General features: G+C 58.4%; 1 protein-coding gene across 3 annotated transcripts in view; it reads right to left on the bottom strand.

Moving 5' to 3' along the window:
* PIK3R3 (phosphoinositide-3-kinase regulatory subunit 3) overlaps nt 1–19649 on the bottom strand; it is a 79639-nt gene extending 59990 nt beyond the window's left edge. The window contains exons 1-7 of one of the 3 annotated variants that reach the window (XM_088060105.1): nt 19634–19649; nt 16639–17303; nt 12520–12615; nt 12229–12306; nt 3791–3922; nt 766–967; nt 330–415 (exon numbers count right to left, since the gene is read on the bottom strand). In XM_088060105.1, coding sequence (XP_087916231.1) covers nt 330–415; nt 766–967; nt 3791–3922; nt 12229–12306; nt 12520–12615; nt 16639–16954 — 910 coding nt within the window. In that variant the 5' untranslated portion in view covers nt 16955–17303; nt 19634–19649. Of the gene's footprint in view, nt 1–329; nt 416–765; nt 968–2274; nt 2401–3790; nt 3923–12228; nt 12307–12519; nt 12616–16638; nt 17304–17873; nt 18008–19633 lie in introns of those variants that run through there. The other 2 variants (XM_014250789.2, XM_088060107.1) reach the window with 2 other exon arrangements.
* Between the last annotated feature and the right edge of the window lie 3511 nt (nt 19650–23160).

The raw sequence follows: 23160 nt of genomic DNA on the forward strand, positions 1-23160 counted from the left end.
TCCCCCAACTCATACCGAGCTCCCAAGGTGAGGGAGCAGAACCTGTCTGCATCACAAACCCAGGGACCAGAGAGCAATGACAGAGACATGAAGCCAGAAAACAGCTGCAAACCTTCTGAGGGGCTGCAAGGAAATGCCCCCAAATCATTGTCTCTGAGGAGAAAGGAGAGAGAGGAATGGGACAGGAAGCCAGCACAGCCTGGGCACTGCCACAGGGACATAAGCACTTTCTCATCACTGCACCAGCCACTGAAACTGCCCCATGACTTGCAGCTATCACTGCTCTGAATGTCAAACCCGCTGTCCCCCTCCAGCCAGACGTCTCTTACCAGGAGCTGTCGGCAGCTCTGCCACCTCGCTGGCCATGATGAAGGACTCGAGGATCCTTGCACGGAGCTCAGGGCCTGCCTCAGTGCTGAGATTAGAAGGAGAGGTGTGTGAGGACACCAGCAGTTCAACCTCCCTGGAGACCCCCAACTCCCTGGAACAGCAGCCAGCTACCCCAATGGATCTGCTATGGGACTGAGGCAATGCTGTGGATCCCAGTCTCGTGTGTGCATTGTGCCTGGTCACTTTGGCAACGGGTGTCATGTCTGAGCATCACAGCTGGAGTGGCAGCTTCCAGATCTGGCCTCGCCCTTGGGAGAACCCTGTGCCTGGGGCACTGGTGGGCTGTCCTACAGCAAAACCAGCTTGGTTGGGACAGCCTGTCGATGGGCACCCTCCTCTCACCCACCCTGTCCCATGCATGGCAGGGGACCTCACCTGGCCGCCACAGGGCGCAGAAGCAGCTCCCCGAAGAGCTCCCCGAGGATTCGGGGTGAGAGGCGGCTGCGGTGGCTGCCCTGGCAGAGGTGACAGAAGTGGCGGGCGAGCTGGCGCAGGAGCAGTGCCTGTGGCTGCGGCAGGGCTGGGGGGGCCAGCAGGGCTCTGGCTCGCTGGCCACACTCCTCCAGGCCTGGGGTTTCTGTAGCAGAGGGGACACAGGGGAAAAATGATCAGTTTGGGAGATCAGGTGCATCCCCATGCCTCTCATGGGAGTCCAGCACCTACCAGCACACTGTGGCTGTTCTCTACTCCCCCCAAAGACCCAAAAAACCCCTGACCTCAACCTCTCCCACCACAATTTCTTTGCAGCCCATCCCTTCCCAGATAAGCCATGGGACTCGTGGATATCCCAGGGTCCACAGAGATGATTTCTTCAGGGTCTTGGCCCCTTCTTTCTGGGGTTTGCCTTCCCCATTTACCCACTCACACCACCCCAAATCAGGTTGTCAAGTGCCTTTAGCACATTCCCCCTGTCAGCATATCCAGGGATGGAGCTCAGAGGGCTGAGCTGCTCACTTGGTAGGGGCTGCACCTCAAAATCCCTCACTGCTGCTGGAACGGAGAACAGTGAGAGCCCTGCCCTGAGGCACAGCAAAGCCATAGTAAAAGCAGAACAAAGCAGAGGTGGGAAAATGGGCACCAGCTTGAAGATCTGCTGAATTTAAGGGCTCAGCCCTCCCTGCAGAAACAGCAAGCTGGGAGGGAAAAGGGTTTTTAGGGGAAAAAAAGAATGTGCGTTTGGGCTGCAGGTGGGGCTGCAGTGAGGCTCCTGCAGCCCCTGCGTCATGGTCTCACACCCCATGAAACACAGCACAGGGAGGGCTGACTGGGGTGCAGCTGCTTCCAGTGATACTCGAATTGCCCATATGAATAAAATTTGGCACTTAATGGCATTGCACATCACAGAGGTGCTGCCAAAACCACTGTCACGGGTGCCCTGAGCAGCCCACAGCCCACGAGTTCCCACCATGTCCCCATTGCCCTCTGGCAGCTTTGGCCGAGGCTCCCTGGTCTTGTGAGCTGTGAGTTCAGCACCCTGGGACTGCGATGCTGCCCCAGGCACAGGAAACAGCCACTCTCCAGCCATCCTCCATTCCTGCCTCGTCCCAGCCCTTTTATCTGCTGGGGACAGGGAAGTCCCCGGGGCTGGGCTGCTCTCAGCCAGCTTCAAAGCCCGGCTGGGCCGGGGGCTGACTCAGCTCCCCGTGGCTCTTTGCACCAGGACCGAGGCTTGGCCAATGCCCAGCCACCTCCCAACATCCATCCTTGGGGCCAGGGTGCACCAGAGCCAGAGGGGCAGGGTTTTGGATGCCCTCCAAAACAGGTCTGCAACCCAGCTGTGTTGGCAGTGGGGTGTTGGTGAGCCCCTGTATCCCACAAGCTGCTGCTGAGGGATGTTTAGCTTTGCTCTAGGCCTCCCTGCCGCAATTCCTGCTTTTTTTGCACCTTTTTGCACCTAGAGGATTCTGCAGGAGAAGGCTCACAGCCAAAGGGGGAATTTGGGGATGTTTTTCCCTTGTGAAGGTGGTCATCTTGCTGCTTTCCCAGCTCTCAGCCTCAAGCAGGGCAGAGGAGCCTTGCAGGGCAGGCTGCCAAAACCCAGCACCGTCTCCTCAAAGACTTATATTTAAATTTTTTCTTTTAAGCCCCAGAGAAATCCTCTTCCCATTGGTTTCTCCACAGTTCTGCCCCCTCCTCCTCCTGCCCCTGTTGTGCCAGGAGCAGAGCCCGCTGCAGCACAGGCTGCAGGGAAAGGCGCTTTCCTTTGAAGTTGCTTAACGAGGCAACCCAGCTAATTGCTTCCTAATTGCGTTTTTATCCTTGGAAGGGAGGCAGCCTTTGATTTCTCCTCTGCCGGGTGAGGGGAAGGCAGCTTCTCTGTGCCACCAGCCCCAGGGGTATTTCTTCTGGCTCTGTGTCTCAGCGCAGGGCAGGGAGGATGGGGTGTGAGCTATCCCTCACCTTCTCCGTGTGTCCCTTCTGCCTTGCTGGAAGCCACAAAGAGCCCGTAGCCTTTTCCCGACAGCACATGGTAGGGAAAGGCCACGCTGCTCTGGCCACAGGTGATCTTTAAGTGCCTCTTAAGGCAGCCAAGAATATGATCTGCCCAAGCACTAATCTGGCTTAGGATGGGGAGGTGATGCTCAGGGATGGAGGGTACTGCAGCAACTGGCAGCGAGATGAGAGCTGCTGTGGAAGGGAAAGAAATCCTGGTTTCATAAGCAGCAAGAGGTTCAGGTCCTGTTGAACAGAGTGGACAAGGGTTTCCTGTGTGCCTGGTGATGCCCACGGGCCCCCAGGCTGGGAGGGCTTGAGCAGGTCTATGAGGACTCACTTGAAATGGGTTTTGGTCCAGGCTCACTGTTGGGATGGACTGTGGGCTCTGCTGACCTGGGTATGAGCCCTGCTCTGTTTATTTGAAAGGAAATCAAGTAAAACCAAAACCCTGATGGTCTTGTACATTTGTACAGAGCCTCAAGAGCTTGCAGGGATCTAAAGGCACTTCCTAATGGCACTAAGCTGAAAAAGCTGAGAATTTTTTGTGCCCATATAAAGCCAGAAGTTAATGAGATTACAGGAAAAATTCCCAGGCAGCAGAGCCAAAATATTATAATAACGCTTTCTTCTGGGGCCAGCATCACCCAGCCTTGGCAGCTGCCTGTCCTGGCAGGCAGCACCTCCTCCTCTGGGCACTGCAGAGGGAGAAGACCACGCTGTGGTGGGGGCAAAGCAGCCCCCTGGGTCTCCCTTCTTTCCCAGAGCATCTCCCAAATGCTGCTGTGCTGCTCCAGCACAGGTGATGTTCCCAATGGCCCTTCTTAGAATCTGCCCTTAGTGAAGCATTGGGCAGGGAATGTGGCCAGAGCCACCCTGGAGGTGTTGGGAAGCCTTTCTAGGGGCCTCCAAAGTTTCTCCAGCCCCACAGAGGTCCCAGGTGTGGGGGGAGCCCATGTGTGCTTACCTTGAGCCATGTGGACCAGGTCACTGTAGAGAGCTGGAGGGATGAGGGGTGTGGGGAGCTCCTGGAGGTACCACTTCAGGGCATCTGCCAGTGTCTGGGCCTCATACAGGTCCATGTCCACAGCTGAGGCATCTGCAGGGAGACAGACAGAGGGAATCCTGAGCATGTGGTTCTTCCCCTCTGGCACAGAGCTTGGGGCTCTTCCATCCCTGTGGGCCTTCCTCCAGACATGGGGGCTGATTTCTTTGCCCATGCCCCCATCTCCCCAGTGGGGCAGTGCATGATTTCACTGCCACCACTCCCCCAGAAAATATTCCTGTCCTAATTTCCACTGACCCTGAGTTGCACGAGCCCAAGGGGAGCACGAGGCAGCATCTCTGCTTTGAGTAAACTGTACATCCAGTGCATGGCACAGGGAGCCTCACCTTTCCTTGGCATCCCACTGTAGGATAGAACCATGGGAAGAACTGAGCAACTGCCTCAGGAACCTTCCAGTTTTCAGGGCCAGGTGCCATGTGCCAGCCTCAGCCCAGCAGGAACTGCTTGGAAAATGTATCTGTGGAATGGGGTTATGGTTCCCAGGCAATTCAAGTTGCTAAAGGCCCATGTGACCCCCAGTGACCCTGAAATGCTGTGAATGTGCCCCAATTGGCATCACCTCTCCCAGCCCTGAAAGGTGGCTGCCCTGGGGAGGTGGCGAAGGATGCTCCAGGAATGGGGGAAAGCACACAGGGGGTCTGAGCCCACACAGCTCAGGGGCTCAGGGGTCCTGGCTCAAGACAGAGGCAGTGCTAGGAGCAGAAATGTCCAACGGTCTGTCAGAAGACAGAGGGTGGGATGTGTCTGTCTGAGCCCCATGGCCAGGCCAGCACAGGGACATTGCTTCACCAATGTCTTCACCAATTGCTTTTCCAGGGGGGAGAAGCCTTTCAGCATCCTTTGGTATTGCCTCATGTGTTTGTCTTGGAGGTCTCCCATCCTGGCTGGGCTGGGTGCTGGCTGTCTGGAGGGTGATGGTGCCTTTTGCAAAGATCTGAAGGTTTCAAAATCTGGCTTTGATTCAAATTGGACCCAAATGCAATGTTTTGAAATTCTCCTTGTTGGAGAATTCGGAGGGTGAGGGGTGCAGGAGGTCGGGAATAATAAAAAAGGTGAACATACTTGAGATGGTTTGAAATGGTTAATTTAAAAAAAAGAAAATATTTTTTTTTTATTTTCTTAAAGATGCTGGGTCAGGCCCCAAATGGCCTGGAGTGACAGAGAAGATTGTGGGCTTGCCCTGCTCTGAGCCCCCTTCCACTCCCCTCGCTCGGTCTTTACCCCCAGATGCAGCTTCACTGAAATTGGTGCCATTTTAGGGAGATGCTCCATCTCCCAGATCAACATTTTCCAGCAGAAAATGCCGACAGTCTCCAACCACTCCACCTATGCTTCCTTCTGAGGCAATAAACCAAAAAGAGGGGAGAAACTCTCTTTCCTATGGCAAGGCTTTAGAGGCACACATTCAGCAGGGCTGGGATGGGGAACAGCTGGGAAAAGCTGTTGTTGAGCACCTTGACCTTGATCTCCTCTCGTTGGAGTGTCCCTGCTGTGGACCAGGCAGCCTGAGAGCCAGTCTGCCTGCATGGGAACACCAAGCTGCAGTGGGTCCCTTATGGCCAGTGCCTTCCATTTGGCTCCCAGACGGAGAGAAAACAGATTGGCCAATGCCCGAAGCAAAGCCTTTAACCCAGCTGTTGGAGACGCTACCTCATTGTCAGGAGCAAGGCTGAGAACTATGTCCCAGGGCAGTGTGGGGACAGCTGGGACAGATGCCACCATGCTGGGGTAGGCAGCCATCCAGCGTGGCCAAACATGACCCAGCACAAACGGGGCACTGCCTTTCTGGCACACCAGAACTTCTGTCCCCACAAAGTCACAGCGTCATCCCATGGACCGCTCTGCCCTTGGCATCCTCGAGGTGGGCAGGGTTGTGCCGGCTGCACCCTGGCCCCATTCTGGTCTTTGTTCATGCTCCCATCTCCCAGCCACACTTCTAGACCTTCTTGGCTGGCCAGAAGGGTTATTTCTGCCAGGCTTTGTGGGGGCATGACAGTCAGTATCCCGTTTTTGCTAGCACTTGCCCTGGAGATGTGAGCTGGCAAGTTGTCTCGAGCTGGGCAGGTGGAGGAGAGTGGGGTCAGGCATCCCACAAGATGCTCCAACACCTGTTTTTGGCTGAATACTCAGTGCATGGCTAAAACCCAGGGATGCTGCTGGGGCGTCCCAGGGTCTCATTGCATTGCAGAGAGCTTTCCCCATCAGTGGAATGCACCGAGCAAGCCCCAAAGCCCTTCCCATCCGCCACGAGGGTTTCTGCAGGGACCTGTCACTCGCCTTAAGGATGCTGGCACGGATTGAGGGGAGCAGCCACAAGCTGTTCCTGCGCAGGGAAGGGGCCGCTGCCGGGTGCTGGCCCCAGGCGATCAGCCCTGGGCTCCACCGTGGCCTAATTAGCTTGTTTGCCTCGTTAGGCATGAGCCTGGGGGGGTGTTCAAAGGGAAGGCTCAGCCGGTTTCAAAGCGAAATTCAAAAACATCTTTACACCCAGAGAGAGGCGTGATGGGGAGATCGGGGGGCTTCACACCACGCTGACAGGGACTGATTGCTGGTGGCACCGTTCTCCGTGGCACGTCGACTAGAAGTAGCCATTAGCCTGTTGTCCTCATCCTCCTGGAAATGCAGCAGCATTCTCCTGCCCCAGGAGCTGCCCTGGTGAGCTGGGCTCCCCGTCAGACTGAGAGCACAACTGGGGGCTGCTCTGAGCTGTTCCCCAGCACCGGCTGTGCCCCGGCAGCTCGGGGAGGCTCAGCCGGCAGCTGGGGAAGGGTTAACCCCGGAGCCTTCCCAGACAATTACCACCGGCCTGACCCCACGGATGCTGCTCTCTTCTTATCTGAGGGAGATGATAACCAGCTATAAGAAGTTAATGAAGCTGCAGGATGAGTCAATGCTCTCCTGCTGCTCTCCAGATGTTCCCATCCTTTCCCCAGGGGAATGATGGAGGAATGACGGAGGGATTCCATCTGCCTGCCATAAATAGAAGGAAAACACCCCAAAACCCCAACCTCGACGCCATACCAACCCCCTCCAACACACAACCTGCTTGCTGACCTGCTGGCAGAGCAAGCATCCGGGGACCAGCAGTGAGCATGCCTTGCCCATGGAGGGGTGAAAAGGAGGAATAAATTTGGGTCTGGGGACAGGGTGCGTGGGATGACCGCTGGCCCAGAGGGAAAGACTCCCAGCCTCCTCCCACTGCGATTCCAGAGCCCACATCCCAGCAGAGGCAGAAAGGTGCTGGAGCTTTGGGCTGAGTCAGGCTGGGCAGGAAACTCCAGGACCTCTCCCGGAGCTGCAGCCAGGCGGGGAGGCGTGAGTAAGCCCCGAGTTTCGGTAAACGCGGAGGATGTTTAGCCAGGAGGGGCTGTGGGGGAGGTGGGGGTTGTTTTGGAGGAGAGGCTTGAGCGGGTCCGGGTAACCAGCTGTCCCCTGCATGTGGCCACAGGTGACAGCCGCTCCCACAGCCCTGAGCAGCTCGTGGGTGACAGGGTGCAGACCCTGCCCAGCGCCCAGGGCCCCTCTCCCTGCAGGGAGTCCAGCAGGCTAAGCTGGACCTTGGCCGCCGAGCGCTGCTGCAGTGAGATGCTCTCAGGTGTGTGGTCCCTGTGACGGAGGAGCACCCAAACCACGCTTGGGCTGACTGAAATACCGACTTGGGATTTTCCCTACCCCTTCCAGACCTTTTAGTTTGAGTTGTCAGTGGGTGCCAGAGAGATGTCCTTGTTGTCCAGTTGTGGGGGCTGTATGTTCCCATCTGCACAGATACTGACCAGGCATTCAAGCTCCTGGGTATCTCACAGTGAAGTTTTACTGGGAAACTGTGCACCAAATCAGGGAATATTTCCCAGCTTTGACTCAGCATCATTGTAACATCTCCCATCCAGCTTGCTGGTACCTTGTGCTGGGGACTTGGCAGCTGCCAGGACACCCCCTGTCCATGCACAGGAGCTCCTGCCAGCCCCAAACACTCTCCCAGCTGAGTTTCACCCCGCCGTACCCTTGGCTTGCATTCAGCCAGGGTAGGGGTGCTGCGATCCCCTTTGAGGGTGCCCACTGAGACTGCCTTCCCCCAGCTCACCTTCCCTAAGGCAATCCCCTTCCTCAGTTTTCCCAGCAGCTATGGGAGGGGATGGCAAAAACTCACCCCCAGTTCTTTATGATGGGTCTGGCAGGGATGTCTCTGCTGCTGCCGTTTATTTACCCTTCTTTCATCACCACCAAATATAAGAGATGAGCTCATGCCTCTCACCAGGCTCTGACGACACGGGGTTTATTTCCACTGCAGGTATAAATAAAAAGCAGTGCCGCAGGCACCGGGGCGCCTCACGCTCGGGAGGAAAGTCATCCTGGTGGAATGAGCTTGGCCAGGGGAAAGCAAAGCCCTCGGGGGCCTCCGATCCCCTGTGGCATCCCAGGGATGAGGATGAGGATGCTCTCTCTCTCTCCTTGTGCATCCACACCGCGGTGATGGGGGGAGCGGCGTGAGGCCCCCCAAAGCCGCTCCTCACTCTCCGACCCTTCCTGCCTAGCAGCAGCTCCTGGCAGCCCCAGTGAAGCCCCGGCACCCACCATTGCTCGCTAATCCCCACCGAGACCTGACCTAATTCCCGGGCACGTGAGCGTGTCTCCAGGCAGACTGCTCCGCGCCCGGGCCGCAGATCAAAGCGCAGGATGGCAGCGCAGCCCCGGCACGCCCGGAGACACCGGCTCCAATCCGCCTCGCTCTGCCGCCGCCTTCTCCCTGGCACCCGAGCCGCAGCCGGCTCCTCCTGGCCCTGACAACAGCGGAGCCTCTTCCCATTGCTGCGCTTGTATCTGGGCAAGGGTCTCGCTGTTTACGTCTGCAGCTGGACTCCAGAGCCCCGATCGGAGCAGGGCTTTTCCAAAGTGCGGGGGAGGTTTCAGCGCTTCGCCGCCATCCCGGAAGGGTCCAGTCCCATCTGAGCCATAGAGAGCACCCACGGACCCCCGGGGTGAGGACCCTGCAAGATCCCTGTGCACTGTCCCCCCCCGGGGAGGAGGGATAAGGATGCCGACCTTCCCTACTGAGCGAAGCACTGCCCAGACATTACACGCAGGACTTTGCAGCCATTCCCAAGCCAAACCTCCCCCAGCTCGGGTCCCTCAGCTCTGAAGGGCTCCAGCACCCACCAGCGCACCCACAGCTCTGCTGCTGTCACCCAGAGAATGCCCCAAGTTTCCAGCAGCAGCCGTGAGAAGGCTGCCGGCCACATCCCAGGCAAAGAGAAGAGTGGACAGAGCCCTGAGCAAGCTTGGGGGGGAGAAGAAATCAGGTCCGGGCACTGAAGGGGCTCGAACACCTCATGTCCCCAGGCACTGTGGACTTAGTGAGTGATTTGCCCCATCCCTTGTGCTCCAAACAGCCCCTGAGCTGGACACAGGGGACAGCAGGAGCGCTGGGAGCTGGAAACCCTTGGGGTCAGCGTGTGGCCCCACATGACAGAAACACCCCAGGGTGTGAAGCAGCCCCCATCCAGGCACTGCAAGGAGTGTTGGGGGGAGCAGGGTGAAACTCTGCTTTATTCCTCTTTTTCAGCCCATACTCTTTCCCCGACACTGCAGCAGGACTCCTGCTGATCACCTCCCACCCTTTGGTGAGCTGCCCCCTGTGAAGCTGCAGCTTTTCTTTAAGTCCCTTTTTGGTGCTGCCATGTGACTCTGAATCTCATGTTCAGTGATGCTGCATGCCCCCCTTGCCTCTCTTAATTGTTCTTGCACCATCCATCACAGAAATACCAATTTTGGTTCTTGGGCTCTAGACAGCAGTCAGATGCCACTGACCTGCAGAATGTCACCAGTGCCAGGATGGGGACAGGCTCAGCTCAGACTGTAGAGCCATGTGGAGCCACTCTGTCCAATGCTGTCGTGAGGATGGGATACCTTCATCCCAAACCTGGCTGATGTTCAGCTCAGGGGCTGCCCACAGGTAAGATCCCCCATGGTAAGGGCTCTAAAAGGGCCAGGGATGGGGAAGGGGTTCAATCAGCATGACTCAGACAAGTGCCTGCGCTGCCAGCCCTGGGAGCACAGTACCCACAGGCTCCTAGGCACAGCCAAGGCTGCTCTGACTTGTTCCCTTGTCTCCCAAGGTCCTTCTCTTTCTTCCCTCTGGAAGTTCAGATGCTCTTTCAGTGCAGAAAACATGCTGAGTTCTCTGACACGTTGAGATGTGGGGGTTAGAAAACCAACATCTGAACTTTTCCAGCCCTTGCTCCTTTTCCTTGCACTCTCTAGCGGTTTTCCTGCCACCACTGCCAAACACCAGTGCAATTTGGGTATTCACAGGGAAGCTGAAACCCTCGGTGGGAGCCCGGTTTTCTCCCCAGCTGAGACGTGGTTTGGTTCCAGCGACCACCAACCCTGGCTCTGATTTCTCCCCATTCCCCAAGATGAGGCTTGGCTTTTGCAGGCAGGCTGCTGGCAGAGATGGGACGCTGGAGGGGCGAACCACCAGGAGCACAGGAGGAAGGGAAATGTGACTGTCACCTCTGTCTTCTCACACGTGGGGCAAGCAAACTCCAGTGTTCTGGCAGGGCTGTTCTGTGCTGCCAAATGCAATGAGAGGGCTGGTAGGGGAGACAAAGCAGAGATGCTCTCCTGCACCCCCCAGCCCAGAATGGGCTCAAGCAGGGTCCTGGGAAAGCACCACTGGTTCTGCAGGAGGTTGCAGTAGGAGCAGGCTGCCAAGCTTGGCCTCTGCTGGGATGCCTGACTCTGGCAGGGACGTCATTCCCATCCTGGTGCAGAGCATCCCTCTGGCATGGCTGAGCATCAGCCCCTTCAGCTGAGAGCTAATAAGTGTGAGACTTGTCCTACCCCCTCCAACTCTGGGGAGCTCTGACTTTGCCCAGCTCAGTGTTGCTGAGCACATGGGGCAGCCCCCTGAGGTGCCCAATTAAAGATTTCGGTCTCAGAGGAGGTGTGGACTTGGTAGTATCGTGTCTCCCAGGGCTGCTGGTGATTTTTAAGGGTTTTCAAATGTTTTGAAAACCACAATGGCATTTCTCTGACCAGTGCTGGGCTGTGCCATGGGAGATGGACAGACCTGGACAGACCCACCAAGTGCCCAGAGCTCTGGACAAGCCAGAGGGTTTGCCCCTGGGCTGGGAGAATCTCCTAAGGCTGAGCAGGATTTTGGCAGTAACTGCTGTGCTGCTGCTCTGTGGGGAGCCCTGGACCTGCCAGGGATGCTGCCTCAACTACACGGGAAGAATGGAGGACCCGTAACTCTTGTGTGCTTGGAAAACAAAACATCCTTCTCATGCTGGTATTGCTGCCCATGCCCAGCCTAGGCACCAGCACCCAGGGCAGTCCAGGGGATTGCTCTCGGATGCCCTCACCTCCTCCAGAGCTCAGCCAGTAAATCTGGCCCGGGGTACAAGGCTGTGAAGAAGAGCACCCGCTGCTCCGGGCTTCCTCAGCCCGCAGCTGGGGGAGAAGAGCGGGGCGGTGGGGTGCTCCCAACCCCATCACCTCCGCGGGGAGCGCAGCCCTCTTCGGGCAGAGGGGAAGGAGCATCCCTGCGAGCTCTAGCTCTCCTCTCCTGCATCCCTCCTTCCCCGCCCGGCGGGACTCGGCTCCCGGTGCGCGGGAAGCGATGAGGTCATGGTGCTTAATATAGCGATTTCATCACAGCCCTTCTCCCCAGCAACACCGCCCGGCTCCCGCCGCCCCCCGGCCGGCAGCGCCCGGGATGCGGTGGGATGCGGGGCCAGCCCGGGGCTGTGTGGGGCCGCCCGTGCCTGGTGTCACAGTGCCGCCCTCTGGGCACCGCGGCCGGAGGATGGGGGTGCTCCACGCATCCCCCACCCCCAAAAAAACCCAGATTTGAGCGGCACGCTGGATCCATCGCGGCCCCACCGCTCCCCGCCGTGTGCCCTCCTACCCCAGCCGTGGATTTAGAAGCGGGTATGGGGAGATGGTTTTCCCCTTCCCCCCCACCCTGTTCTTGCCCCTAAGTCTTGCAAACAGCTTCCCATTCTTGTAAATAAAAACCTTTCCCTTTCCTCTTTCTTTTTCCCTATCCACTCTCCGTGCCCTGCTTCTCAGACACAAACCCCAGAGATTTAAAAACTCAAGTATTTTTCTCCCCCGCTACCCGCCCCCCCCCCCAAAAAAAAGATCTACTGAAGCGCCCTGCCCTGCACCTGCATCACTTTTAGCTGCATCACATGGGGAGAAGAGGGGGGTCCGCATGCAGGCGAGCTGGGATTAGGGATGTGATGATGTTGGTGCCGTAACCCCTCCCTGCCAGGGCAGCATCACCTCCACAGCCCCCCTCCCTGCTGGGAGCACGGCGGGGATGCGGGACTCACCAGCCAGGAGGGCCTGTTTCAGCTCGGCATCCCCCAGCACGCCGGGGCCCGACCTGTAGAGCACCTCGCTGTCGAGCCCTGGGACACAGACGGGAGAGCGGGGTTAGTGCTGAGCCCACCTCCTCCTTCCCGAGCCAGGGGCCGCGCTCCTCGCCCTGCCCGCGGGGACCGGGGGGCATGGGGACAGCTCTGGCTCCGGCGATGCTCTTGGGGCGCCCTGAAGCGGGCAGAGCGGGTGGCCGTGTGTGCCCCCGGCTGTGCCCGGCGGCTCGGGGCCGTGCTTCTCCGTACCTTGTTTTTCCAGAGCCTCGATGAGCCTGGCCACGGTCGGCAGCGCCTGCTCGGGGAGAGCGGGGTGCTCGGCGAGCTCTGCCTGCCCGGGGAGTCCTGTGGGGAAAAGAAGGGGAGAGGGGGGTTTGGAAATTCCTGCCTGCAGGAATTCCACTTTCCTCAGCTGCCCCAGGACAGGATCAAGCTGCTGCTTTGGCACAGCCACAACCAACACTTTGGCTCATGCGTGTCTAATTTTGGAGCACTTCTCCCTTTATTTTATCCTCTTTTTGCAATAAGAGTCACCGTTGGGGGCTCAGCTGCTTGCTGAGATGCAAAGACCTGCTCAGGCATGTGCCCTACCCATGGGGAGCACCCCATACTGGGCATGGAGATCCTCCAAGCTAAAAACCCCTTCCCCACCTCTCTTCCCACGGCACTCAGACTGTCCCTCTCATCACCCACAGCCCATAGTGACACCAGGCAGGAGCTGGGGACTCAGATCCATGCCCACCACAGACACTTCTCTCTGCAGCTCTCACCTGCCTGGCTTCTCAGGTGTGCACAGCAGGGCTGAGCACAGACTCGGTCTCCCCTTGGCTGCTGTAGATCTCCCTCAGCCCATGAAGAGCCCTTCAGCCAAACAGGGGCCAGGCTTCCCACAGCAAAATCCCCATGTGCTCCTGACTCCTGGGTCAGGACCAGGACACCCATCTCCAGACCATAGCAGAGAGGAGCAAGCCCCTTGGCAGGCAGGAGGGCAGCTGTCCTTACCCCAGGGCATGTTATGTCCATCCATCCATCCATCCATCCCTCTTTCTCACCCCAGCTGATAAACCCTTCCTGTGTAGGTTAAACCCAAAGGAGACCTTGGCAGGCAGTGCTGGCATTTCTCCTTGCTCTCTCTTTAGTGGCCTTGAGACCCCCAGAAAGGCAGGGGGCTGCCAGGGGTGTCACTGGCTGCAGCACACCAGGGCTGTGTGTGACTGCTGCAGCACGGACAGCATGTGGAAAGGCTAAAAAAAAAATAAAAAAATACAAGAGGGACTTTGGGCAGGGCCACGCTGCCTTCAATCTTTTGCAAAAAGCACAACCTGGCTGCAACAGGTAGATCCAGGCTCTGATCCTCACCGTGGTGATGCTCTGGTGCTTCCTGGAGAACAGATAATGATGCAAACCTGCCACTCGTGGGTGGCTGCTCCAGTCCCCAGGCATGGCCACAACCCCCAAGCACAGCCAGGGTGTCCCCTCTGCCACCCAGTAAGGGTGTGTTGGTGCCTTGGGTGGGATCAGGGAAGAGTTCAGGCTTAAAAGCAAAGTGCATTGTTGGAATCTCATGCAAAAATGTCCCCACTGCATGAGTGGTTTTGTAATTAGGGAAACTGGGCTTTTCCTCCAAATCAATGGCAAAGGTGGTGACTGCAAAAAAATAACTTTCTCCATGCTGGGAATGGCAGGAATAGCCCCAAGCTCTGCCAGACTGGGCCCCAGCATCCTGATGCCCCACTCGACTCCAGCCCCAGGGAAGTGGAGGCGATGCCTCGAGGCAGTGGTGCTGCCCAGGACACCAAGTCAGGGGCAAAACAACCAGCAAGATCCTGGAAGTCCCCTGGGACCCAGATCTGCTGCAGAGCCATTTTTGGGATGTTATTTAATTAAAAAAAGGACCATTCCTCCCTGCAGAGGCAGCCCTGGCTCGAAGGCATGGCTGGGACATGCAGTGTCTGTCATTCAGGGCTTCCTCCACAGCCTGAGCCAGCTCAGGGTCCCTGTGTGGCACCAGGGCTCAGTGGGAACTGAGGGCACTCGGGGCTAGGGGGGTGGGGGTATGCTGTCATCACAGAAATATAAATGAGGGCTTTTTTGCCAGAAAAAACATCCCTCAAACTTCCGTCTGGAAATGGAATCAGAATGGGAAGAATTTTCGAAAATAAAACCAAACCAAAAAATTCCAAACCGAAACAAAAGTACCTTCTCTTCCAAGAGGCTGTCGGAGATTCTTACTCTAAGGGGAACCCTGTGAGCTGGGAGGTTTGGGTTTAAACTGACACAAAATGGCACACACTGCTCCTGTGCCACAGAAAGACGTGGCTGTGGGACAGAACGTCCCCGACGGAGGTGCCTGCACGCCCTGGCATCACCCCAGGAAAGGCACCCCACGGAGGGGCACCCCATGGCACAGCACTGGGAAGGCAGCACCCAGTGTCCCCCTGGACAGCAGGGCTGGACACCTGGCCACGGGCAGAGCACGTCCTGCAGATAGCAGTGCCCTCCCCAACCTACCCCAAAACCCGGCTTGAGGGCTTTTTTCCCTACTAAAAACTATGGGTTTTACATTTTTTTAAATTCTGTTTTCCTTTCACCTGAGCGCACACAGGGCTGGGGTGCCTACACTGAGACCTTCCACATGGGCCAGGCTCTCCGGCCAGGACACGCTTCCTGCTGCGGACATTCCTTGATTTGTAGGGAATTAGGGATTGTAGGGAATCTCCACATCCTCAGCACCTGTGGGCAGGGGTCCCTGGGCACATCTCCCTCGGAGAGGAGCCCGTGGCACCCCCTGCGTGAGGGGCAGCGAAGGCAGAAACAAGAAGGTGGCTTTGCCTTCTCTGGTGAGCAAGGCTGGAGAGCCCTGGGGTCTGCTCCTGTCTGCCCCAAAATCTCCACACAGCCCTGAGTTTTCCAGAGCTCTGCCTGCTCAACAGTCAGAGTGCTCACCACTGAGCTGGGCTGGGCAGGGGGCTCAAACCCCCTTGTCTGGCAGGATAAACACCCCCAAAAAGTGGCCTCCACCCTCCTGCAAATCCAGCACGTAGCTGCTGACGGAGCCTCACCAGTGCTGCTGGGACTGCGGCTGCCTTGGCGCACTGGTCGGGGAGGAGCACCTGCATTTTGGTGAGGGGAGGTGAGGGGGGGCCCGCTGTCCTTCCCATGTGCTTGTGGGGCTGCACGTCAGGACCCTCATGGCAGCCCCACACATGGACATGGCTGGTGCCGTGCTCAGCCCCGGAGCCAGGCGGTTCCCCACCTCAAATCACGGCGACAAGGGGGTCCTGAACCGTGTTTTGAAGGGAGACAGACTCCTCATCAGTGAGTGCCCCACCAAACCCAGACCAAGGCACACCCAACGCCCAGCCAGCACAGGGGCTGCGCCTTTGGTTACCACACTGGTCCCAAACCGGCCGAGGAGGGTGTCTGAGGTGCCAGAGCAGTGGCTGGGCAGGTTTTCCTGCCACGGCTGAAGGCAATGCCGCTCTCCCAGCCCCAGGCCAGCACGGACAGCCATTTCTGCTCCCAGAGCAGGAGAGCACCATGGCTTTGACTGGGGTCACCAGGATGTGCCTGGCTGGAAGGGGGGATTCTAACTTTGGGGGTTTTTTTGTTTAGCTCGTGTACATTGTGAACTGCTGTGAAATCCCTCCCGGCCCAAACGCACTCGGCCACGGTGAGTGGCGAGGGCAGAGCCGGCTGCACAAGCTTGGCAGATCCAGGCAGAGAAATGGCCGGAGGCCCCTGTGCCAGGAAGATCCTGCCAAATGTCCCCCCCAGCGCTCTGCTGCAGCCCCCAGGGACAGAGGAGACCCCCAGGGACTGACCACATCGCTTGCCAAGACTGTCCCCTGTCCCAGCTTGCACAAAGTGACAGTGAGGCTGGGAGCTGGCTGAGGGCCAGCACTCGCCTGGGCACTGAGAGCAGCCTGAATCAGGTGCCGCAGTGGTGGGGAGAGGAGCTGCTGGAGCAAAGGTCCCCTGGGACCACCTTGGGGCTTTCTGTTCCTCTCGGAGGGGCCAAAGGGGTCTTGCATCTTCTCCTGTGTTCTCATGGATGTGGATCCCCTTGGACACCCCATGACAGCACAGCAGCCAGCCCGGGATGCTGGTGAGGAGCAATCCCTGCAGCATGTTTGCCTGGGGGGTAGCGACACTCTGGGCATCCCCTGCCTCCTGAGGCAGCCTCCATGCACCAGGGCAGATAATTCCCAGGACAACTTCTTTTTCTGGGGCTGGATCCCCATCCCGAGCGCGGTTTCCCACCAAGCCACCTCAGCTGCAAGCATCCACCCCGGCTCCACGCCACCCTCGCCATCTGGCAGGGGACACCCGCCCCTGGGCTCCCGCCTTCCTGTTCCCCTCACTCACCCCAGGGCGTGGGGGTCCCGGCGGGTGGCAGGGGCAAGGGCCGCGGCCTGGCCTTGGTGGCGGCGGTGGCGATGCGGGTGGGACCCAGGTACTCCACGTAGGTGCCGGGGAAGTCTCCGCGCTCCTTGGTGCGCTCGTTGACGCCGTGCAGCCAACCCTGGGGGTTGCGCTCGTCCCCGTCCTTGTAGTTGGGGCTGCTGAGCAGCCCGGCCCTGCTGACCGTCAGCACATCCCCGGGGCACAGCGCCAGGTCCTCCTCCCGGTCCTTCTGGTACTCGTAGAGAGCCCGGTACTGCAGCCCGTCCGAGGAGGCCATGGCGTGGCGGGGGTCACAGCGAGCCCCGGCCGGGCATGGGGGGCCCGCGGTGGCCGCAGGGGCAGCTGTGGCTGGGCTCGGGCAGTGTGGGGTTGGGAGCGCTCCCTTCCCTGCACACCACGATGGAAACCTCGGTGCTGGAAAAATCTGTGAGATGGAGAGCGGCTCCTGACCCTCCAAACCCGGAATTGCTGTGGAGGAGCCGCACCAGGGGCTCGTTGGCTCAGGTGTGGGTAAGGAGCTGTTTCTTCACCGGAGGGGAGCGAATGAGGCTAATGGGGGTAGAGGGGACAATCGAGGGTCCTCGTTAGCCTGGCCTCATCCGCACCGTGCTGGGGACATCCCTCCTCTGCCGGAGAGAAAGGCAGCGCGTTAGTGACAAAACCTCTGCCTTGACCTCAGCGTCGTGCCCGTCCCCCATCCCGGCCTCCCGGCACCAGGGAGAGCCCAGCGGCTCGCTCGGCTCCTGCTTCCCAGGGAGCTCCCGCCAGCAGGGCTCGGCCACTGCACGCAAGGAAAGTACCGGCAAGAGTCTGGAAAGTAGGGCAAGAGATCACGCCACGGGTTTTTAAAATAGACATATGTGCTGAGAAACCTCCTGCCGCACGCAGCTCCCCTCCGGCAGCTCCAGCCTGGCATTGCTGCACGGAGCTGGCAAATGAAGATGTAGGTTTTTCATGTGGGTTTGGTTTTTTTTCCTTTTTTTTTAATTTTTTTTTTTTTTTGGTGCATTTTTATATATTCCTCCAGGAGTGACATCATCCCTAGGGGGAAAGACTGTGCTGCTGCCGACCCACTGCCCCCCAGCTTCCAGCAGGATCCCGTGGAAGAGGGATGGAGGGATGATGAGCAGCAGCCGTCTGTCTGTCCATCCATGCACCCGCCTCCCCGAGCCCTCCCGCCGCCCCTCCAGCCTTACCGGGCGCGGTGGCTCCACCGGCGGGAGCGGAGAACGGGAGCGGAGCGGAGCCGGCTCCCGGCCCCGCCGAGCCGCGCTCCGGCGGTGATGTCAGCGTCCCTCCTCCTCCTCCTCCTCCTCCTGCTCGGTAGCCGGGCGGCCCCCCCGCCGCAACGCGTCGGGGGGCGGGGGGCACCCGGCTACCGAACAGGAGGAGGGAGAATTGTAGGAGTAGGTGGATGACTTCATTCCCAGATGCAGCATCTCTGCTCCCAAATTGCATCCTCTGTAGGATGGAGATCTCCCATCTGTGGGTCTCCATCCATCCTTAGAGGTGCTAAAGGACAGGAGAGGACCAGCACCCCATGGACACCCCCCTTATGCCAGCCAGCTCTCACACACACACACATAGAATCCCATCCCTTAACTAGGCTAAAAAACACGCACAGGACAGGCAGGAGATGTCATGGAGAATCCCAGCTCAGGGATGCTCTGGTTCCTCGCTCTCCTCCTGAGCTTGGACAAGCTATCCCAGTATATGTCTGTCTGTGAGGCACAGAGAGGTGGATGTGATGTTCCCAAAGGCTCAAAGGCTTGCTTTGGTTATTGTTTGTGGGTTTTTTTCCTAAATCCTTGCTTCTCACACTGACTTCTCTGAAATGGTTGTGGCTCCTTGTCTTTGCTGCAGGTTGGACATCCTAAAAATAGATGGTACCTAAAACACGGGCTCTGGGAAATGCACGCTGGCTGAATCCAAGCCACTGCAGGCAGCAGTGCAGGGGTGGCATGAAGTCCAAGGAGGAATCCCAAGTTCTGAGAAAACTGAGGAAACAGACACCGAGGCCAGCAGAGCAGTGCAGGAGATGTATGACCCTTCTCATCCATAATTTCAGCCAACTCCCCCCTTCTTTCCCTCTAGTGCATGGCCTGATGGTGCAGGGCAGCAGCATCCTGGGGGATTCCTCCCCAGCTGCACTTCCTTGGGCAGCACACAGCGCCCTCTGCCCCACTCCTCAGCTGGATCCAGCCCAGCTGCTGGTCCTTGGGGATTAAAATGGATTTTTCTCTCCCTCATCCCATTTCTGCTGGTACCATGCTGCTGTTGCTGCTGGTGGGACAGAGTCAGAGTTGGGTGTGAACAGCCAGATGCTGCCCTCTCTCCAGTCATGCTTCCCCAGTCATGTTCCCTGTGCCCCACCAGGGGTGAAGAGGTTTTGCTGAGTGCCTAAAGCCCTGCCTGGTCTCCCCAGTGTGTCCCACTGGGCTGTGACGTTAACCAGGCTGAGCACAGCGCCAGTGCCCTGGGGGCTGCCTGGGGAAAGGCAAGGAGGTGTTTTCCTCCTGGGACAGGGTCTGAGCTGGGGAGGCTGGTGGGTACATCACTGTCCAGTGTTGCTGCCCATCCTGTCCTAGCATAAATCCAATACACAGGCCAGGAATCAACCCAGTCCTGCAGCTCAGGGGCAGGGGAACAACCTGGCATGACATCCATCTCCTCCCCTTCCCAGGATGCTGAGTGGGATCCCTCCTTCCCAGTGCAGATATCTTTCCTTCCTGATGAACCCTTGAGGTCCCCAAACACAATGGCACCATTTCCTGCTTGACCCAAGATCCACTGCCCCAACCCTGCAATGGCTGGATGGGGATGAGCATCACCCCAGCTCTCACTGGCTGGCTCCTGCCCCAAGAACCCCCAGAGCAGCCCTTACACCCCATTCCAGCTGCACTGCACCAGGATCATTCCCAAAACTCTGCTGCCCCTCACCCTCTACCACCCCTACCTGGTTAATTCAAACCCCCACACCACTCCAGCCCAGAGTTTGGCACATCTCCCAAGGTGGGCAGAGGGCCCTCAGAGAGCACCCTGTGAAGGCTGCAAGTGGTGCTTCAGGCCTTTACTGCTATTGATTGAGCCAGAGGAGCTGCTTGTCAGGCCCTGATTAATCCATCCTCTCTGGATTAATGAGCAGCACTCATGGCAATGAGAGCTTTGCCTTGGTTTGCCTGGCCTTGACTGTTCTGTGGAGAGAGCAGGAGGAGCTGTCCTTGCTCCCTGCACCCCACAGCTCCTTTCAGGCTGCCCTTTGTTCCCTGTCTGGGCAGCCCAGGATGGCTCTGTGGGGAGGAGGGGTCCCCATGCCCTTCTGCAGCTTCTCTCCTCCCCTGGCTGGAGGGATAACCCTTGGTGGGACCATCTCCAGGGAATGCTCAGCATCCACCTTGGCTGCCTGTCCTGGCCATTCTGAAGTGGCAGGGGTCCCACTGCTCCCCTCTTTGCTTTTGGGGGCTGCCACACTTGCGTCCAGGGAAGTTGGCCACATGGCTGTGAATAAATAGAGCATAAATAGAGCTGTTAACATGCCCGGCTGGAGAAAGTGAGGCTGCAGAATTGGGCTGAGCCCTTCCCAGCCAGAAAAAAGCGTAGAGAAAAGCTCTTTTGGTATCACCACTGTTTTCTCAATTTGGAATGGGCCTTGCTTTGCTTTCTCTTTAGGAGCAGGAAAACTCTCTGTCTCTTGGTTTTCTTCCTGAGTGCCCAGGATTGAGCTCTGGCTTCTGTGGATTTTGGTTTAGGGAGAGCCAAGTGCCTCTTCAAACAACCTCCCAGTGTGGCATCCATGGACAACCTCTGGCCACTTGCTGCCACAGCCGAGCTGTGCCAGCACCACCAAACTGCCTGCTGGGCTGGGGCTGCCCCGGGGCTGGGGAGGGAGAGCCCGAAGAACATAAGGAAAGACTGGAGGTGCTGCTGGGGCTCTTTCCTGTGCCTCTCCGCAGGGCTGAAGCTCCGCAGCACGGCAGCTGCCGGGAGCTGCTGGAGGGGGTGCGCAGGGCACCCCGGGGCCCCTCAATGCCGCCTCTCCGGGCAGCGGGCACAGCACACCCCAGGAGCAGAGCTGGGCCAGTTCCCACAGCCCGACGTGGGGACAAAGCTCCAGCAGCCCCCCCAGCCCTGGTGGCTGGCGAGACGGCGCTGGAGGCTGCGCAGCCCCCGGGTGCCGGCGCTCGGCACGGAGCTGTCCTGGTGTGACCCCGCCGCGCATCCCTGCATCCCCGAGCCCGCCCGGCTCGGCTGCTCGGCAGCTGCCGCCCCGGCCTGCCTCTCGGTCATTAATGCGAGAGGGATTTGCCGGCCTGGACACGCGTGAGGAACAAGGAAATGTGATCTGGGGGGGTGGGCAGGCTCGGGGCTGGCTGAGGTGGGGACATGCACGGCAGGAAGCTCAGCCCGGTACCAGGGAGGGACGGTGTCACCGAGTCCCTCGCTGGCTGCGTTATCAGCACACAGCTGGGACAGCACCGTGATTGAGCACAGGGACAGATCCTCCCCCCGAGGGACACGCTCAGGGCTATGCACTGCTGGCACACACTGGCAGCCCCCTATCACCCCTGGATTTACACCCCGGGCCCCACATGGCAGAGGGAGCAGCACCAGATGGGGCAGCTCCTGCTTTTGGGACTCAAGCCGTGGTTTTGCACACAGCCACAGAAATGGGGAGCACTCCCCCGGAAGCGGGAGGTGCAGCCACAGGGAAATCGGTGTGGTCCCACTGCCTGGTCCCTCCCAAGGTGGGGGAATTGGGATTTCCCCAGCTCTCTAGCCAAAATGCTTTGAGTCCTTTCAAAGCCGAGAACTGAAATATTTCAAGACATCAAAAACTTTTGGCTGATGTAGATATTTATTTCTCTGCATCAGGAGGTGGGAAGTGATGAATTCAGCACAAATTTGCAACATTCAGGAACTTCCATCTGCAGATCCAAAGTCGGGTGCATCACTGGCACATTGCAGTGTGTCTGCCCGTCCTGACTGCCCAGATGTCTGGACGCTGGACAGACAGCTGGGTAGATGCTGCCAGCCCAAAACAGACATGTGAGAACCCTTTGCAAGGGACTCACCTGGTTGGGGATATCCCAAAATCCTACCAGTCACAGACTTGGCTGGTCTCCATGGCTGGTGATGCCTGGCGCTTCTTACCCAGTGCTTTACCAGGAGGGAAACTGAGGCCACTTCCCTGCTCTCAGTCTCCCAGGGTGGGCTGCTTGGAGGAGCTTTGCTGCCCATGCCCTGGTGCGAGGCATCCCCGTGCTGAAGGGAAGAGGATGCTCAGGATGCAGCTGGCCTGTGGGAGAGGATGGGGACAGCAGGGACATGGCATGGCCTTGCTGGGCAGGAGGGACATGGGAATGTCACTGGACTCGTCCTTCTGTGGTCAGGTCAGGCCTTCCCAGAGAACCAGAAAATCCAGCTCTGGCTCCCTAATGGGGCTCAGGTGGGTGATTCTGGGGAGCAGCCGAACCCCAGGCTGCAGCACCAGGTGTTGGAGGAGGTGAGGGGAACAGTCCATAGCTTGTCCTTGTTTTTCCCTGTGGCTGGCAATGATTGGGAAGAAGAGCAAATATTCACATACTTGCCAAAAATTACTTTTGGGGTGCGGGATTGTGTGCAGTAAACAGGGCCAGGCTGGGATGGGGCAACTTTTGGGAGAGGGGCAATATGAGAGGGGGTTTTGGAGCAGCTGTCCCCCTTTGGGAGAGGAATGAAGGCCCTGACTCTGAGCAGCTTCCTGGCAGCTGCTGCAGGAAAAGGGCTGAGGCTGCAGGCAGTGAGGGGGCGAGGGCTACAGCCCCCAGCTGCAGCAGGGGTTATGTTCATAGCCAGGGTGCCTGAGAGGCTTTCCCCAAATACCACTGTGATTTGGCTGGAGCCCAGTGGGGCTGACTTCATGCTGTCGAAATGTATCATTACAGCCAGGCAGGGAATGTGCTGTGGGGTTTTGGGGGAGCTGTGTGTGGGGTGGAGCGTGCTGAGCACACAGATCCTGGTTTCCTGCAGGGTGAGGTCTCCCCTGCCTCCTGCATCACTCTGTGGTTTGATGACAAGTTGAAGGGACTCACTGCGGCTACTGGAGAGGGGACCAGCACAAGCTCCTGCCTCAAAAGCGCACTGGATGGGCAAGGACCATTGCCAGGGTCAGACCTGTGGAGGCAGCATCCCTCCTGTGTGGTGTGGCTCTCTTGCAGCCCTCCTCTGTGGGAAACCAGACCTGTTTCAACGCGTCTTTCCACAGAAAATCACTTTTGGCAGCCCTTAGGCAATGGCAGGTCTCCGCTGACTGCTCCAGCGCTGGCATCTGTCACGGCTGTCACCGTCCCCTCCCGCCGTCACCCTGTTGTGTCCCCGCCAGCAAAAATCCACCTCCCTGTGCAGCAGCTGGGGACGGCCCGTGCAAACCGGCCTCGCAAACCGGCTCGTGCGGCCGTTCCCCAGCGCCCTCCTTTGCCAGCTTCTCTTTTGGCCCAGGATAAT

Source organism: Pseudopodoces humilis, chromosome 10 (genome assembly GCF_049639895.1).
Source record: "Pseudopodoces humilis isolate 2021_Gansu_Grassland_sample_001 chromosome 10, ASM4963989v1, whole genome shotgun sequence".
In the NCBI taxonomy this organism is placed as follows: domain Eukaryota; kingdom Metazoa; phylum Chordata; class Aves; order Passeriformes; family Paridae; genus Pseudopodoces; species Pseudopodoces humilis.